Source organism: Pelodiscus sinensis, chromosome 6 (genome assembly GCF_049634645.1).
Source record: "Pelodiscus sinensis isolate JC-2024 chromosome 6, ASM4963464v1, whole genome shotgun sequence".
NCBI classification, from domain to species: domain Eukaryota; kingdom Metazoa; phylum Chordata; order Testudines; family Trionychidae; genus Pelodiscus; species Pelodiscus sinensis.
In genome coordinates, this window is record NC_134716.1 from 112,057,454 (window position 1) to 112,073,869 (window position 16,416).

Below are 16,416 nucleotides of genomic sequence, written 5' to 3' on the forward strand. Positions count from 1 at the left end.
ACTGTCAGAGGGGCTAAGCACTAGAATAAATTGTGTAGGGCAGTTGTGGAATCTTCTGTCATTGGAGTTTTTTTAAAGAGCAGGGTAGACAGACTCCTGTCGTGGATGCTCTAGATGGATTGGACTTGACTTCTCGAGGTTCTTCCAGTTCTAGTATTCTTTGATTCTATGTTCGTGACCCAGACATTTTTCAAGTATTAAGTGAAATCTCAGCTCCACTGAAATTTCCATTGCTTTCAGTGAGACCAGAAAGTCACCCTCTGTCTTAATGCAGTCCTGCTTATTGTTTTCCCCAAATGGGGATTTTTAGTGTGTTGGCATTTAGAAAGGCTATAACGTTTGTTTGTCTAACAGTAATATTTATTGTTTGTTGGATGGTTAACTTTTACGCAAAGTAAAACAATACACTTGCTTCCTGACCCGAAGAGCTTAATCTAAATCAGCACTTTATAAATAAAGTTTAAATAGCTGCAGGTATGAAAGTGTTATAGGAAATTATTGTGACATAAAATCAAATCATATAAATGTTTATTTTATCAACAGCTCTAGTGGGGGGAGGAGGTTCACTTCACTATGATGACACTGATATGTTTCCAGAGGAAACAAAAGCATGTTCTAATGGGCCTGTGAATCAGGATATCTGGGTTTGGTTTGTGACTGCCACCAATTTGCTGTGTGACCATAGATGAATCATTTAATCACTTTTGTGCCTCAGCTTCCCATCTGTCAAATGAGGAGAGGTGTTTTCTTAGTTCAACAGTATTTATAAAATACTGAGATCCTTGGATGGAAGGTGCTGTAGATATGCAAAACATTATCATTCGACTCATAGAATGATATGCTGTGTTCAGTAGTATGGATCCATTAATCAGCTGATAGTTGATGTGACTGACTAGTGCATTATGTCAGTGGTGATTTGTGAATAGTCTGGAGCCACTGAGATGTGATAAGCAAAAGTTAATAAAAAATCATGAATGAAGAAAGAGCATTAAAGCACTAATGTAAAAGCAGCCTGGTATTTCAGAATTACCCCCTAAATTTCCAAAGTAGCATATGGATTGTAGCAGCATGACTCCTACAGGCATTAATGGAAGTCACAGTGCTTTGAATATTTAGGGCTGTCTTTTAACAGATGCACAGCAGCCAATATTCAGTTTTAACAATTTTAATTAAAAAATAAAACAATTCAAAGGTGACTAGCTATTCTTACTAATACATTAGGGGGAAAGGTGGCTAACTTCTGGCCTGGGAAATGCTTCTCCCTTTGATGTTGATGATAGGCCCATGGAAGTCATTTGGAGATTCACCCACCTCTGAGGACTGAAACTGGTTTTGGTAAAAGATCCTATAATTGCAATACAAGAAAAGATGCCAAAATAGCCTATGGTACTATTTTATTCACCTGTAACTTAAAAAGTTTCAAAACTAATTATAAGTAAACCGAATCCAAAATGAGAACAAATTTGCCAAGTTTCAGCCTGTTATAAGATTTTGTGGGTTATAAAAGTTTTTATAAATGATAAGTTTGACAGGGCGTGAAACAGAAATGGTCTTTCCTTTAGCATCAGTGTGAATGAATGTTACTAGAAGTGTTTCATTTAAAAAAAAAAAAGCTTCTTCATTTTCACTCTTTTTGTGGGTACCAAAGGACAGGCGTACAGCACCAAACTTTCTGCTCTGATGAGAGAGTCCAGTTTTCACTGAGATATTTACATTAATAACACTTGATAGCCATACCACAATCCTGATAAAAAAGGGATAAACTTAGAAGTCCTGAGTCCCTTGCCCTCTCTTCAAGCCCTTGTCCCCAGGAACATCGGTTTCTCTCTTTCACCATATGCACAATTTTCCTTTGAGAATTGTCAGTTCAGATTCCTGCATTTGGGATTTGCCTGCATGCTCTAAACAGGCCCACAACCTCACAAAATACTCTGCTTGTTGGTGGGGCAAGTCCTCTGTGCCTGAAGCAATGGAATGTTCCATATGAGGCTGTTTACATGAACATGTGCCATGCCTACTACCCCCCCCCCCAGTTTCTTCCAGTTGCTAAAGCAGCAAGTCAGAACTTGCTCTCCACTTTACTGCTCATAAATACTCATGAATAATTGGCGGGGGGGGGGGGGGGCACTGCAGAGTTTTTCCAGAAAAATGACCATTTTTCTGGAAAAACTACACTTACATCCACACTGCAGTTGTGTTCTTTCAACAGAAAGTTGAAAGAACGCAGGGGTTTTTCCAACAGCGGTAAACCTCTTTCTACAAGGAAGAAGCCTTTTTCCGAAAGAGCTCTTTCGGAAAAAGGCATGTGTGGATGGGGAAGAGGGTTCCGCGCCCCCCCCCCCCTCCGAAAGAAGAGGCCTCCAGAAAAAAGCTCAGGTGCTCTGGTGGCCACTCATCCACAGCAATCAGAACTTGAATGTGAGATAGCGTCCAATCTATGTGGATGCTATCTTTCAAAAAAGCACATTGCTTTTTCATTGTGCTTTTGTTGTGTAGATGGTCTCTTTCGAAATAAGCATTTCCAGAAGATCTCTTATGGAAAAGCTTCTTCCGAAAGAAACCTGCAGTCTAGACTTAGCTTGGGGGCACTTTCAGGTGGTACAAGAAGGGAAGAAGGAGAGGAAACTATGTATACCCGAAAGTCCACTCCTTTGCTGCCTATTGTGTTGCACTGATAGTGGAGGTATGGATGGGGCAGAGGGTGAGTGCAGCAAGGATAGAAGGGAGAGTTTAGGTTGGTAATAGATGAAGGGTAAGAAACTGCGGGGGGCATCTACACTGCAGCATTTTCCAGAAAAATGGCCTTTTTCCCAGAAAAACAGTACTTGTGTCCACACTGCCATTGAGGTCTTTCAACAGTTGAAAGAATGGGAGGGCTTTTCCAGTGGCAGTAAACCTCTTGCTAAGAGGAAGAAGCCTTTTTCCATTGAAGCTTTTTTGGAAAAAGGCATGTGTGGGTGCAGAAGAGGGAGTTATTTCGAAAGAAGAGACCTCCAGGAAATAATACAGGTGCCCTCGTAGCCACTTCGTCCATACTAATCACAACTTAAATGCGAGATACAGTCCACCTTGATTTATCTTTCGAAAAAGCACATTGCTTTTTCATTGCACTTTTGCTGTGTGGATGCTCTCTTTCGAAATAAGCTTTTCTGAAAGGTCTCTTCCAGAAAAGCTTCTTCTAAATGAAGCTTGCAGTCTAGACATAGTCTGTGTGAAGAGCGTAACAGAGTTGAAACTGAAAAAAGGACAGAACTGGTGGGAATCTAGAATCAGACAGATATTTGAAGGCAGGCTGATGTTGAAGTCCACATCCCCCTCAGCCTTTTCAAAGTTCATTTTTTCCTATCAGGCTGTCTCCATCTTCCCATATCTACCTTTCTCTCCCATCTCCTTGCCCTTTCATGCTGGTTCCCTCAAGTTGCCCTAGTTTTCCTCATCCTCCTGTACCCCCTGCATCTTTCTTCTGAGGAATGCAAAAGATGAGCTCTTATCTTTCCATACACCTGCTCTCATTGCATGGAATGGGGGACAGATGCTGAGGAGGACATAGTGATTTCTCTCACTCAAATAAAAAATACCACTTTGGGTTCTACACAAATCTTCTACTACCTGAATCTTCACCACATGAACTCTGTACCCAAAAGCCCTGTGTCCTCCTTCAGATGATTTTTTTCTCACTACCACAGAGTTCTACCTTCATCCTGTCAGTCCATGTCAGAGGTTGGTCACTAGCATATATAGGATTTTCCTACTGATTGCAGAGTGGGAACTGGACAGCAAGGAAGCATCTTCTGAATCTCCCCATGCTACCTGCATATCGGATCTTATCTTCTCTTTGTCACTGGTAAGGCTTCTGCAACTGGAGCAGACTTGTGTGGAGGCGGATCAGACTGCTATCCTCCTTTCTGCAGACGGCTGTGTGTGGGAAGGGAAAGACATGTTTTCTCCTCTACAACAGCCTCATAAGGCTTTCTTCCCTTCTATAGATAATTTCCTGTGCCAAAGAGGTCTATGAAATGGTGTAGCATCCCTCCCAGTATTTTACAAATAGATAGATTGATAGCCTTTAACATTTTTTTTCTCCCTCAGCATAAACAGTAAGTATATGGAACATGTTTACAGAAATAGCAAAAATATTGCTAGCAGCTCTTTAAAATCAGTATCATAGAAATGAAAGGAAAGATGTGGGAAATTTCTCTGGTAAACTCATGCAGAGTTAACTCAGTCCAGCATTTTGACACCCCCCCCCCAACCCGCCTTATGAAAGGGGGCGTCAAATGAGTGTAAATTCTTGCATAACTATCAGCGTTCTTGTGCTGAGGAGGAAATGGGATGCAGTACTATTCACCTAGTTTCTTCACCTGTGAGTACTAAGACTTCTCTTTTCCACTGTGACTTATTTCATTGTTTCAGCATTTCTAATAATTTGTAAAGGTGCCTGTTAAACATAGGAGGAAGACCATAAGGGATTTTTTTTATGTGATGCCTACTTTTAAAAGTGGTTTTTTTTCATCTGTCCTGCAGTGTGAGATTTAGACAGATGCATATTGTAAAAAGCAGATTTATGTTTTAAGTTATTAAAGAAGTACTTTGTTATTAGGACATTATTTTTATAGCAATACACAGGGACTTCATGCATCCAACAGACCCTACAAATGCATGCCTGAATCTTGTATGGACATGCATTCAGATGTATTTTCTTTCCCCTGAATTGGTCATGAACGACTTTTTCAGCATCCTGTGAGTTGCTATTGTTTTGTTCTGTTTGTTTTTGTTTTGATGGACCAAACTCCCATTCATACTAAACAATAAACTAATAGAAATGACAACACTCCTTCAGTGAGTGTGGCAACAAGCACTGTGTGTGTCTATGTGAACTCACTGCTTCTAATTTGTATTTTCTTCATGAACATCAGGGAACAGAATCTTTCAGTTTTATTGGTATTGTATTCAATAAGTTATTAAATTTCATTTCTGTAATACACCTGCAATAAAATAACAAAACATTACTGCACTTAAGGAACATGTGTGTGTGTGTTACAATGTTCCACCCTCTACAAACAGCTGCTTACAGATTTCAAGATCCATTGTATAAATTCCCTAGAGCCCACCTCTAATAATCGAGACACATCTGCCATTGCAGTATTATAGGCATATGTAGTTTTATTGAAACTATACCTGTACATAAAAAAAATTAAATAACTCCTACCTCAATTAAATTGGCAAGCTACCTTTTGTGGAGATCATATTGCAGACTCTTGAGACTTACTGAGTTCATTTCATTCTCCTATTACAAATCACTAAGTACATTTTTGATTGGGTCAAATAACTAGATTTCTTTACACTTTGATGGCAAGAGATGTTTATTATATTTTCTCCTTTGTATTCTTCCTATATAAAAAGCATACAAATGTATTACGGTGACAGAAAAGATATCTCACAAAACAATGGAATTAAGGGTTAAGGCTTACACAATATATCTGTTCTTAACCCATATATTTTTGTCTAGATACAAAAGTGTGAATGCCCTCAAAGAATACGGAAGGATTTTTTTGTCAGTGTACAAATTACAACCTTGTTGGCTAGGCAATGTGTTTATTCAATATAAGCTAGTGTAGGAGTCTGTATGAAATAAGTTATAAGTTGTGTTGCATTTTAAAGGTACAATTCTATTTAAAAAAGAATCTAGTAATTTACATTGTGTTCAAAGTTTCTACTAAACTCACTACTTGTGCAAACAGCATCACACAACATTTGTGATTCCCTCGGGATAATAGAGTAGGCTTATGGAATGTGTTTACAAAAACACCAAAATATTGATAGCAATGCTCTAAAATATGTATTCTGGAAGTGAAATGAAAGTTTTATGGGGAATTTCTGTCATAAATACATGTAGAGTAACTCTGCCCAGTAGTCTGACTGCCCTCCTTTTCCTCATGCCTTTTGTTTTAAAGACATGTCCATATCTCAAGGTCTTTAAATTTATTTACAGTGAGTGAAATCCAAGACCCATTGATGTCAATGGCAAAACTTTAATTGACTTGAGTAGAACCAGGTTTTAACTCAGTAACTTTTGCAAAATAGTTTTAATTCAGATAAAATTGCCACCTGTCACAGTTTTTGCTGAGTTGTCTCACTTAGGAAGGCAGAAATGTTACTCCAGATCCTGAAATCAATTCCAGTTTTCATGAAGCACCCTGGAGCCATGATTGTATTGTGGTTTGATCTATGTTGTAACACTAAATTAGTAACGTAAGAAAAAAAGTTTTCTTGTGAGACAAACTTGTAAAAATAACAAACTTAAATTCTGATGTATGTGTGGCTTGTTTAGTTGGTGTTCTCCTGAATCAAAGCTAGAAAGGCATAAGTTCATAGTCTGCACTAGGTTATGTTATCGGGTGATGCTTACTGGGTAATAGTTTACCAGTATTTAGAGCATTCCCCCCCGCCGCCTCCTGGCCTCTTAAAGGCTGTTCCACCTCATCTGCCCCAAGTGGAGCTCAAAGCAGCTAGGGTGGAGTGGCCCCTGCCGGGGTGGGGGGGAGGAGGCACACCAGCCTGCCTGCCCCCCTTTAATCAGTTATCTGGTTAAATGTTCATTTTAGAGGGAGATGCTCTACTTCTTAAAGTGCAGTCCTTTGGATCAGATGTTAAACCAAGTGCTATTTTGGTAAAGCTTTAAGTTCCCTAAGCACTTTCCAAATACTAATATCCTGTACACCAATAATGTGGCTACTTACAGTGTTCAGGAATAAGTGTGTACTATGAGTGCTAATGGCTGTTCTATTTGCTGCTGCAGTCATTGTATATTATATTGTGTATATCAGTGATGGGCAACCTGAACTAGTGAATGGGCTTCATGAGTGGCCCTCCTTCGTCTCAGTGGGCTGCAATATTATCATAACCAAGACCGTCTCCTGGGCTAGGGCAGTTTTACTAATTGCACTTGCATATTTAGAATTCATGAGGTGAACCGATTAAACAATAGCAGCACTGTGAGGGTTGTGCCTCCTCTGCATCCAATCACAGTCAATGTTGTGTGTAGCAATCAACACGCACTTCACTTTAAGTGTGTGTCACTTCAGTACCACCAGTACGAAAAATCGATGCAAACACAAACTAGCAGAATCTGGCAACCCTGTGAGTGGGCAGCAGTAAAGGAAATATCTCATGGCCCACATGTAGAACCTCAAAAGGCTGTATGCAGCCCTTGGGTGTCAGGTTACCCATCATTGGTGTATATTGATTTGATGCTTTGCGATACCTTGAATTTGAAAATGACTGCAAATAATTTTACTATATATTTTAGAAATATGCGTCTGTCTGTCTGTCTCTGTCTGTCCATCCGTCTGTGAGTCCCTTTGTTCAAGAACTTCTCCTAAACGGTAAGAGCTAGGACCACCAAATTTGGTATGCAGCTTCCTCTTACCATAATTTAAAGAAAGGTAAGGGGTTGGTTGCACCAGGACAATGGGATTTGATTGTTTCTCATAAAATGGGAATGGACGAGTCAAGAGTAGGAACAGTTCTACTGTAGAATTATCATGGGGAGCAGTAAGAAGCCAGAGATGGGGAGCAGAACAGCTATAACCCGATTGGGCTAACAGGGGTGGAGCAAGGGACAGCGATCAACTTCATGTTTTAGAGAGTTTGTCTGTGTAGAAGTCTGTTCCCCAAATGGGGGACATGCACCCCTCCCATGGCTGTGCCTACTGCAGCTTCAGTGGCCATGGACAGGCGCTTCTCACTTGCTGCAGTGAGAGAGGGCTGGGGTAGTTCTCTCTTTGGGGCAGCCTGGATACTGAACCCCTCATCCCCAGCCCCACTCCAGAAAAATGATTAAAATGAAGAAAAGCAAAACTTATTTGAGCAAAGGACCCGAGCAATGCCGAGTAAACCTTCAGTTACACCACATTATGTTGTGATCTTGCTAAGCAGGGACATGAAAAGTCAAGGTGCTATAAGAAGTAATTGTGGCAGTTATCTGAGTCAGAATTGTGTGCCCTAACATACAAGTATAGCATATGGGAATGCTGTCTTTTGGCTGAAATGTAAAAATCAATGCTCTAACTACCCCAGCTTATTAAAGATCATCTGTCTTCTTAATTTTCCTTCTTTGAGAGTAAGTGTATAAATCCTGATATCCTTGCAAAATCCAAAGTGGATGATTTCAACAATGGCCCGTGCCCATTAGGCAGTTTGGCCTTTGTGCACATCACCAGCCAATCTTTGGCACTCCTTCAATGGAAGACTGCAATGTTTTTCATGCCCTCAAATGTGTTTACATTGGCAGCTAGCTAACAAGTTCTTTCTCTGACTCCTTAATAAGCCAGAGACCTTTCTTCCCTCCAAAAAGGCCAACTTTCTGCTCCCTAAATACATCAGATACCCAGTTCAGATTCATTGCAACAAAGTTAGGTTTATTTGGCAATTTTATTGAAATCTCTCTCTATATAAAAAAAATGTTCTTGGGGGAACGACAGAATGACATCATCACGTCGCTCTGCATCCTACAGACTCCGTCCCCACCTAGTCTCCCTGCCCCAGACACTGTTCAGAGACTGGCAAAGCCACCTGGCAGCCCAGCCTGGGCAGATTCTGGCTTCTGAAAAGCTGCGGTCAGACCGGAGTGCCCTGAGTGGAATCTGAGCTGAGTGGAATCTGCCCAGGTGGCTTTGTCGGTCCCTGAAAGATGTCTGGGGCAGGGAGCAATTCCATCCAGGGCCTGGGCACCACTTCAGATGAGCCTGCTGCCAGGAATGGGACCGTTGCCATTGCTTGCAGGGTAGACCCCAGGTAGAAGTCTGAGGCAGCTGGACTTGGAGACGTTGGGGGCCTTCCCAGCAGCCAGAGGGGAGCAGGCCCACAGGGGAAGCGACGCAGGGCCTGCCTGCATGCCGGACCAGCCCTGGCGGCTCCCTGCTCAGGGGAAGCAACCACTGAACCGTGTCCCCTTGTGGTGGCTGGCTATGGTGCAGGACTGCATGGGTGGGGCTGGATGAGCTTTGGCTTGCTGCCTGGGGATGGGAACCGCAAGGCCATGCTCCTCCCAGGAGGGGGTTCTTAGCTCCCTGACCCAGGGGATGTAAGAATGGAGGACAGAGATGGAGGTGGGCTGTAGGCCATGGACTGTTTTATTGGCAGATAGGAAAGGAACAGTAAGGATGCATGTGGGGAGGGACTGGCTAGCAATTGAAGGACATGAGTGGGCAGGATGGGTCAAGAGTGTTTGGGTAGAAGGGCCTGTCCAGAGGTGTGGTGGGTGAGAGTGGAGAAGGACGCAAGTGACTTGGGGCCATGGAAAGTGCAGTTGAACTCAGTACAAGATTAATAGGCTCTCTGGCTGCAAAAACAGCCAGTGGCGGGGGGGGGGGGGGGGGGGGGGTTGGCGAGCATAGCAAGCAGGCCCCTAGTTACTTTTAATACGTTTTTTTTTAATATTGATTTCTGCTAAATACTGTAATATTTTCTGAAAATGTCAGTTCTCCTCCAAATTCCACCCATGGTCATCTCATTGGTATTTGGCACATACTTTTTCTAACAGACCATTTCAGATAGTTTCTCTCCCACATAGAAGTAAAACTGTTCTGCCATCATCTAAGTCTGGCATGTGAGTTACCTACTGTTTTGCAGATAGGATGAATATGTGTGTGGCAGCTTTAGGTGGACTTAATTACCATGTAAAAGAAGATGTAGGACCTTCACATGCAGCACAGTTCACAATAGGAAACTAAGTTTTTTAAGAAGCATGGGTAAAAAATAACTATTTAATCAATATTTTTACCACAGATAAAAGTTAGGTTGCATACTGGCTGTCACTGCTATTAAATTCTTTCTACGCTACATTGAGTTCCTGTTGCTTTCATTGGTAATGATATTTTACTTCGTATCTCTCTCAAAAGGCTGTTGTGAAATGTGACTTGTACTACTGGACTAAAAGTTGCCAGTTTCTCAGTGGTGGTTGCATTTTAGCATTGAAGTTCATAGCGAACCCTTTTTATATATATATATATATATATATATATATATATATATATATATATATATATATATATATATATATATATGTATGTATGTATGTATGTATGTATGTATGTATGTGTGGTCAGAGTTTAAAAACCCACCCTCCTTTTTGCCCATAATTTTCATATATAATAATTGCATCCTCAATTATTTGCAAGCATAATTTAGGTAATTTAGTACCTGATTGCACCCACAAATCAGGTGATTGAACATGCAAATGACTTAAATTGAAAAACAAATAATTGTGAGTGCAAAATTGCTTATGGAATGTTTTTACTTGAAAAACTGCCTGATCCAAATGGATGGGCCAACTAAGATGGTACTGAAAATCAGGCCTGTGGTTTGTGAATTTTTTTTGCAAAGCTGTAATGCTTCCAAAATGTTAATTAATAACAAGTTCATCCAATGAATAATAAATTATTGCTTCATATAGTAATTAAGGTATATCAGATTATTTCATCCAACAACGTGCAGTGACTGTGTAGATAAATGAGGAAGCTATTTGTGAATTGAAGAGCACTTGGAATCTATATTCAAATAGAGGGAAAGTAGGCCTTGACCTTGATCCTCTTTTAATAAAAAGTGTTTTGGGCTCTTTATCTTCCCCTCGCACAGAGGATGAGATGAAAGATCGTAGTTTGATATCTGAAAGACTGCTCCTCTAACAGTACCCTCTCCATTACACCTACCTTAGAACAGTAATTCAGTGTTAGAGGTAGGCATTAACCCAATTACACATAAGTCATATTCTTTTGGCTCACAGTAGAGACTTGAACAAGGTGTGTATCTCTATCTATCACTTTCAGGCTATGTCTAGACTGTAGATTTTTTTCGGAAGAGATCTTCTGAAAAAACTTCTTCCAAAAGAGAGTCCACACCAAAAGTGCATCGAAAAAGCGATCTGCTTTTTCAAAAGAGAGCATCCACACTGAATGGATGCTATCTCACATTTAAGCTGTGATTATGATGGACAAAGTAACGACCAGGGCACCTGTGCTTTTTCCTCTTCTTTCGAAAGAACTCTCTATTCCCCGTCCACACTCCTTTTTCCGAAAGAGCTCTTTCAGAAAATGGCTTCTTCCTCATAGAAAGAGGTTCACCAATGTTCCTGGTCTGATCCCACCTGCCAATGACTAGATCTGTCAGATTTAAGTTATGTTTGTTTATTATTTGTCCTGTAAGAGTTGCAATTACTTTACAGCAAGGAGAGATTTCAATGAACATATCAGGCAATCTCATATGTAGATCTTTGGAACATCTGGATGTAATCTCTCTGAAATGGTATTTCACCTTCTACCCTAAAACCCCCACAACCAACCAACCAATCTTGGGGCACAATCTTGCCTTCTCAGTACATGCAGAGAGTAGGCAATTATCTCTATACCTTGGAGTGCACAGATTATCCTCTGTGTGCCAGTCTTTCTCCATGGGCAGGTGTAGGGTTCTGATGGAGCACAGCCCCCCACTCCTTTGAGTAGTTCCTTCACACCTGAACCATATTTAACTAAACAGTTTTAATTCAATACAAAACAGTCAGTGGTAAAAAAAAAAAAAAAAAGGCACCAGTAGCTTAGGAATATTTTTGCCTCCCTTCCTGTGTGTGTGATTTTTGTCAGTGTTCTCTTTTTCACAGGTTCCGTTTTATAACTGCATTTTGTTTGTAGACTGCATAATTGGAAGGGTGGTGTCGTCATTCCGGCCTGCCATTATTTCATCTGACTGGTTAGAGTGTATGCACTTTCTTCCGATAAGGGTACATTAGCTTTCTAGTAGAGTTGGTCAGATAGTATTTGTACATAGTTCAATGTACTAATTTTCTGTTAGTTGTGAACAGTAAAATTGTGAATATAGTTTTCATTATTCAGGAGACTCTACAGAGGTCAAACACTCTTCATCAAATATTTGGGATTTTTTTTCTCTGTTAGCAACTAAATTTAATTATTTCTGAGTTATTTTTGTGTCATTTAACCAGCTCTATTTTCTAGGTTTTGAAAGTTATTTTGTAAACTGTTATTATTTATTACTAAGTTGTGGTTTTGTATGAATTTAGTGCTTCTTAAGAATTCACAAAGACGGCTATAAAGATTTGAAGTTCTTAACCATACTACAGGTACTCCAGAGATGGCAGCAGTGCAGACTTTTCCTCACTAATCATACAAGTGTGCATAGGTCCTACCATGGGATATAAATTGCCCATTGGGGCCACTGTTGATTATTCCCGTTGAGTCTTTGGCCTCTTTGCAGAAGCTATCAATAAAATGGTCAATTAGAACTGAATGTGGTTTTGGTTTAGGTCATATGGATACTTGTCTGATAGGAGCTGGACAAAAACCACTAAACCATAAACTATGACCCGCTAGTTAGTAAACATTTTTGGTCATTGTGAAACTGTGTGTAACTGACCTAGAGGTGAAGGATTCTCTATCTAGCAGATGTTGTTGGAATAAATCGGTCTCAGTGCTGCTCGTGTCCCCTTCTCTGTACTATGCTGCTCCCTTTGCAAACCTCTGACAGTTTGCCAGTCATGATATTATTCTCATTCAGATCCCTCCTAAAGACCTATTTCTTATGAGCATTACAGAACTGAATTCATAAAATAAGAACAGACCTATGTTCCAGTTGATTGTTTTCTCTCCTGGGCAGCCTAATGCAACCTGTGTTCTCTGTATCTTGTTTCATTTGGAAACTATTTGGAGTAGGATTTTTTTGGTGCTGTTGCTTTGAAGAATGCAAAATACATTGTTGTTGCTTACCACATAATAAATAATAACAGAGGAGCCAGGTATGTCTTTATGTCTTTGCAGCAGATGAGATATATGTCTGCCAGACATATAATGCTTGCTGCAGTATGTTTAGCAACAGTGAGAAAGTTAATATTTTTATTTTGTTTTGAAGTTAATGACAGAATGTGACCATCTGTCTGCATTTTATAGGCTTTTCCATTTTTAAAAACTATTTTCTTTCTTTGAAAGGGGGGTAGGTTGACTATTCAGAACGCCTGTTTATTTTACTAGCAAAGTAGATCTAGTCAACACCATGGTTCAGGTAAAGTGGATATTTTCCATATTCTTGCCTTTCAAAGCTATCTTGGGGAAAATATCCATAGAATGTCTAATAAAACTGAATATATGTCTGGAATGTAATGCACAGGGTATTTCTACCTTTTTTACATACTGTCATAACATATGGGTTAGTTTTATAATGAATGTGTTAGATAAATAGTCATGGTGACAAAAACTGGATGCAAAGTGTACCTACTGTAATTGCACTAAGATGAGCAATTCATCCTGCATAGTGGGAAATTAGAAAGGTTTAAGGTTTTTAATTTTTCTTTTAATGAATTGAAGGGTAGTGAAAGATGATAGACTAACAGGCTTGAAAGCTGTAATCCTTTACCCAGAGTCCTCTTACCCACGTGACAGGCAGTGGCACGGCAAGGTTCTTACGCTTACTAGTACTTCTTCCCTGTGATCCGGAAGTGGTGATATATGGTCTTCAGTCTTTATGTCCATGCAACTTTTGTGCCCCTGTTGAGAACAACAAGGGTGTTAATTAATTTGTGCTGGCAGGGCTTGAAAATCCCTCTTGCCGCTGACAAGTAAAACTTTTCCTCTGGAATAATTCCCAGCTGAGTCTTCCTGCAGAGGACCACTGGCTGCAGATTCCCTCTTTCTGTCAGCTGTTGTCCAAAACATGACCAAGGAGTTAATCCCTGTACCACAGTGTTGCCTAGGGGAGTGAAGATTTCACTTAAATTGGGCTGCTGCCTTTAGGTTGCTAGTTCAAATTCAGGATTTAATTATTATTTGGCTAGGCACAGATTTGGGAGACAGAGTACCTGAATTCTGTTCTTGATTGTTCCTCTGACTAAAGCCTTATCTACATAGAAACTTTTACTCATTTAGTTAAATCTCTGCATTTCTATGTAAATGCTTTTATTTTCACTTGAGTGGCCTATTTTGGTTTAGCTTGACCCTCCTCAAAGTTGGTTTAAGGTAAGGTAAATTAAGATCAGTTTAATGAAAAATAAGTGTCCATATTGTATTGTATTTAATTACATTTGGTTTAAAAATACACCTTAAATTAAACCAGTGGAATTCAGCTTGTAGACAAGCTCTTACTGTGTGCTCCTAGGAAAGTCACTTACCCTGTCTCCCTCAATTTTCCCATTTATATAACAGAGGTAATGCACACGTACCTACAGATGAAAACGTATATTTAAATGCAAAATATTGTTATTTTTTCATGTGTGAGGGTGATTGTGCCAATTATATTTGTAAAAAGCCAACACGTGACAACAGATCCTACAGTTGCTGCTGTTCCAAATAAATTCTGCAAGTATCTCAGCTACTTCTGTCTGATCCTTGGCATAAATACTGATTTTTTTTTAATGGTGGCCTTATGTGTATAATGCATTTACATAGCAAGAAAGAGACTTTGGGGCTGGCTAGGAGAGGAAGATGTAAATTATCATAAAGATTTGATGGGGTGAAACATGTACACTAAATTTGTTCTCAGTTTGTTGAATTTGTTCTTTCCTGTTTTACATGGGAAGCGTCTGGCACAGATGAAGAAGCCACCTGGTGATCTAGATGCACCCAGGCAATAAAACTTCACCTCTTTTCTCTCTCCATAGGATTGGAATCTACACCTGCTGGTGGTGTGATGCAGTCAGCCTACAGAATGTAAGGCAGAGAGAGAGAGATGGGAACAAAATCTTTATTCTAAAGCTTTTAATTGAAAGCACATGCACATTTTTAAATCAGAAGTTTTCCTGCAGTGCTAAACTAACTATAAGACCATTCACAAGCAGGCTAGTTATAACTGTATGGTGTGGCATGTACTGTTTTGGCTCCCATGACTAAACCAAATCTATATTTTTAAGCATAGCAATGTATTCGTATTTACAAGAGTTGAATTCTGTTTGCAGACATGCATTCGAAGAGCAGAGAAACAACCTTGATAAATAATTTTGAATTTTCATCTGATTCTAAGGAGTATAATTTCTACAGTGTCCTCTTTTCTACTACCTCTGTTGCCATATAAATGATAGGCAGTTTTGTCAAGTAGTAAGCATCAGTGGTATCCACCGATGTGCATGTTGTCTTCTTCCAGTGGAAAAGAAAGGTTATTGAGTACTGTCCATGCAGACTGTGGTACAGTGATCTCAACAGATCTCTTCTACATGGAAGAGGTTAACACTCTGAGGAGAAAAAGAATGCAGTTCTTTAATATACTTGCAGGAGAAGGATCAATGGGGCCCTATATGGCTTGCTGAGTCAAACCACATGGTGCTTGTTTGGTAAGGTTTCCTTGGAGTCGCAGAGAGTAGAGGATGAAACATACTCAGCTTCCAACCCCTTATACAATTCAAACCTGCTTTTTGGTTTAAGTCCCACTCCTTAACTCCTGTTTTTAATACAAATATAGGGGTTGAATTCTGTTTTTCTCCTCCCACTTGTTTATATAAATATATGAATTTTATGTTTGAACATTTTTCTTATGCCTGAGTGTCAGACATACTAGATTATGAAAAGATTTTTAAATTGCCTTTAGTCTCTGGATAACATTATTTTACACAGTTGCTTGCTTCTGTATAAGGGGGTATATCTACACTGGAGTGTAAGCCCAGTGTTTGAAGTCAGGATTAAGCCTTCCCTCTTTTCCTCTACACACAAATCATGCTAACCTTAGACTCAGACCTATGTTCCCAGGGCCCCACAGACATGGAGGGTCTGAGCAATGTACCCTCTAATCTTTTCCATCTATATGTGGAATACATTTTTAAGTGCAGTGAGGCATGTGCACAACCAATAGAAACACAAAACCCAGCTATGGATGCTCGGCTAATAAGCTGGGCAGCATCTGAATTTCTCCTGAGTGACCACACAAGCACTCAGATTACAGGGAACACCAGGTGTGAGCCTTTGTTAACCTAGGACTCAGGATGCAAACACCAGCTCCACTGAACTTGTGCTCTGGGTGCTTGCCAAAATCATTCCACAATCCCATGGACCAAAACTTTCTTTGTGCTCTGGACAATCAAAGTTTTTCCACACTGCACTACAAGTGGCTAGAGCAGGCACGTATTGAAAGGGCTCCAGGAAGCTTGGGATATCAATGTTTGGACTTGGTTCAGCATAATTAAGTGTAGATGCTCAAGCTCTTAGGATAATAAACCCAGGGTCTCCTAACAGGAGATCGGCTGACTTGACTCTTAACAATGCAGTGTGAATAGTATTATCTTTGAAACCAACACACAGTAATGAGTTAACAAAAACATTCTTGTAAGCAGTTATATTATTACATTGTTTTTGGTTTGTTCATTTGTTGTTTTAAAGATGGGAAGTTTTCTTAGTCTTAATGTAACTTTTCTTGGGTAAAAATATTGCT

At 39.9% G+C, this 16,416-nt stretch overlaps 1 protein-coding gene across 24 annotated transcripts in view; it reads left to right on the forward strand.

Annotated features, from left to right (window-relative positions):
• Positions 1–16,416, forward strand: part of TCF4 (transcription factor 4) — a 334,112-nt gene that overhangs the window by 169,631 nt on the left and 148,065 nt on the right. For 4 of the 24 annotated variants that reach the window (XM_075932635.1, XM_075932638.1, XM_075932634.1 and 1 more), the window contains exon 6: positions 14,660–14,708. The exons of the other annotated variants lie outside the window; for them this stretch is intronic. In XM_075932635.1, coding sequence (XP_075788750.1) covers positions 14,660–14,708 — 49 coding nt within the window. The remainder of the gene's footprint in view (positions 1–14,659; positions 14,709–16,416) is intronic. 24 annotated transcript variants of the gene reach the window in all.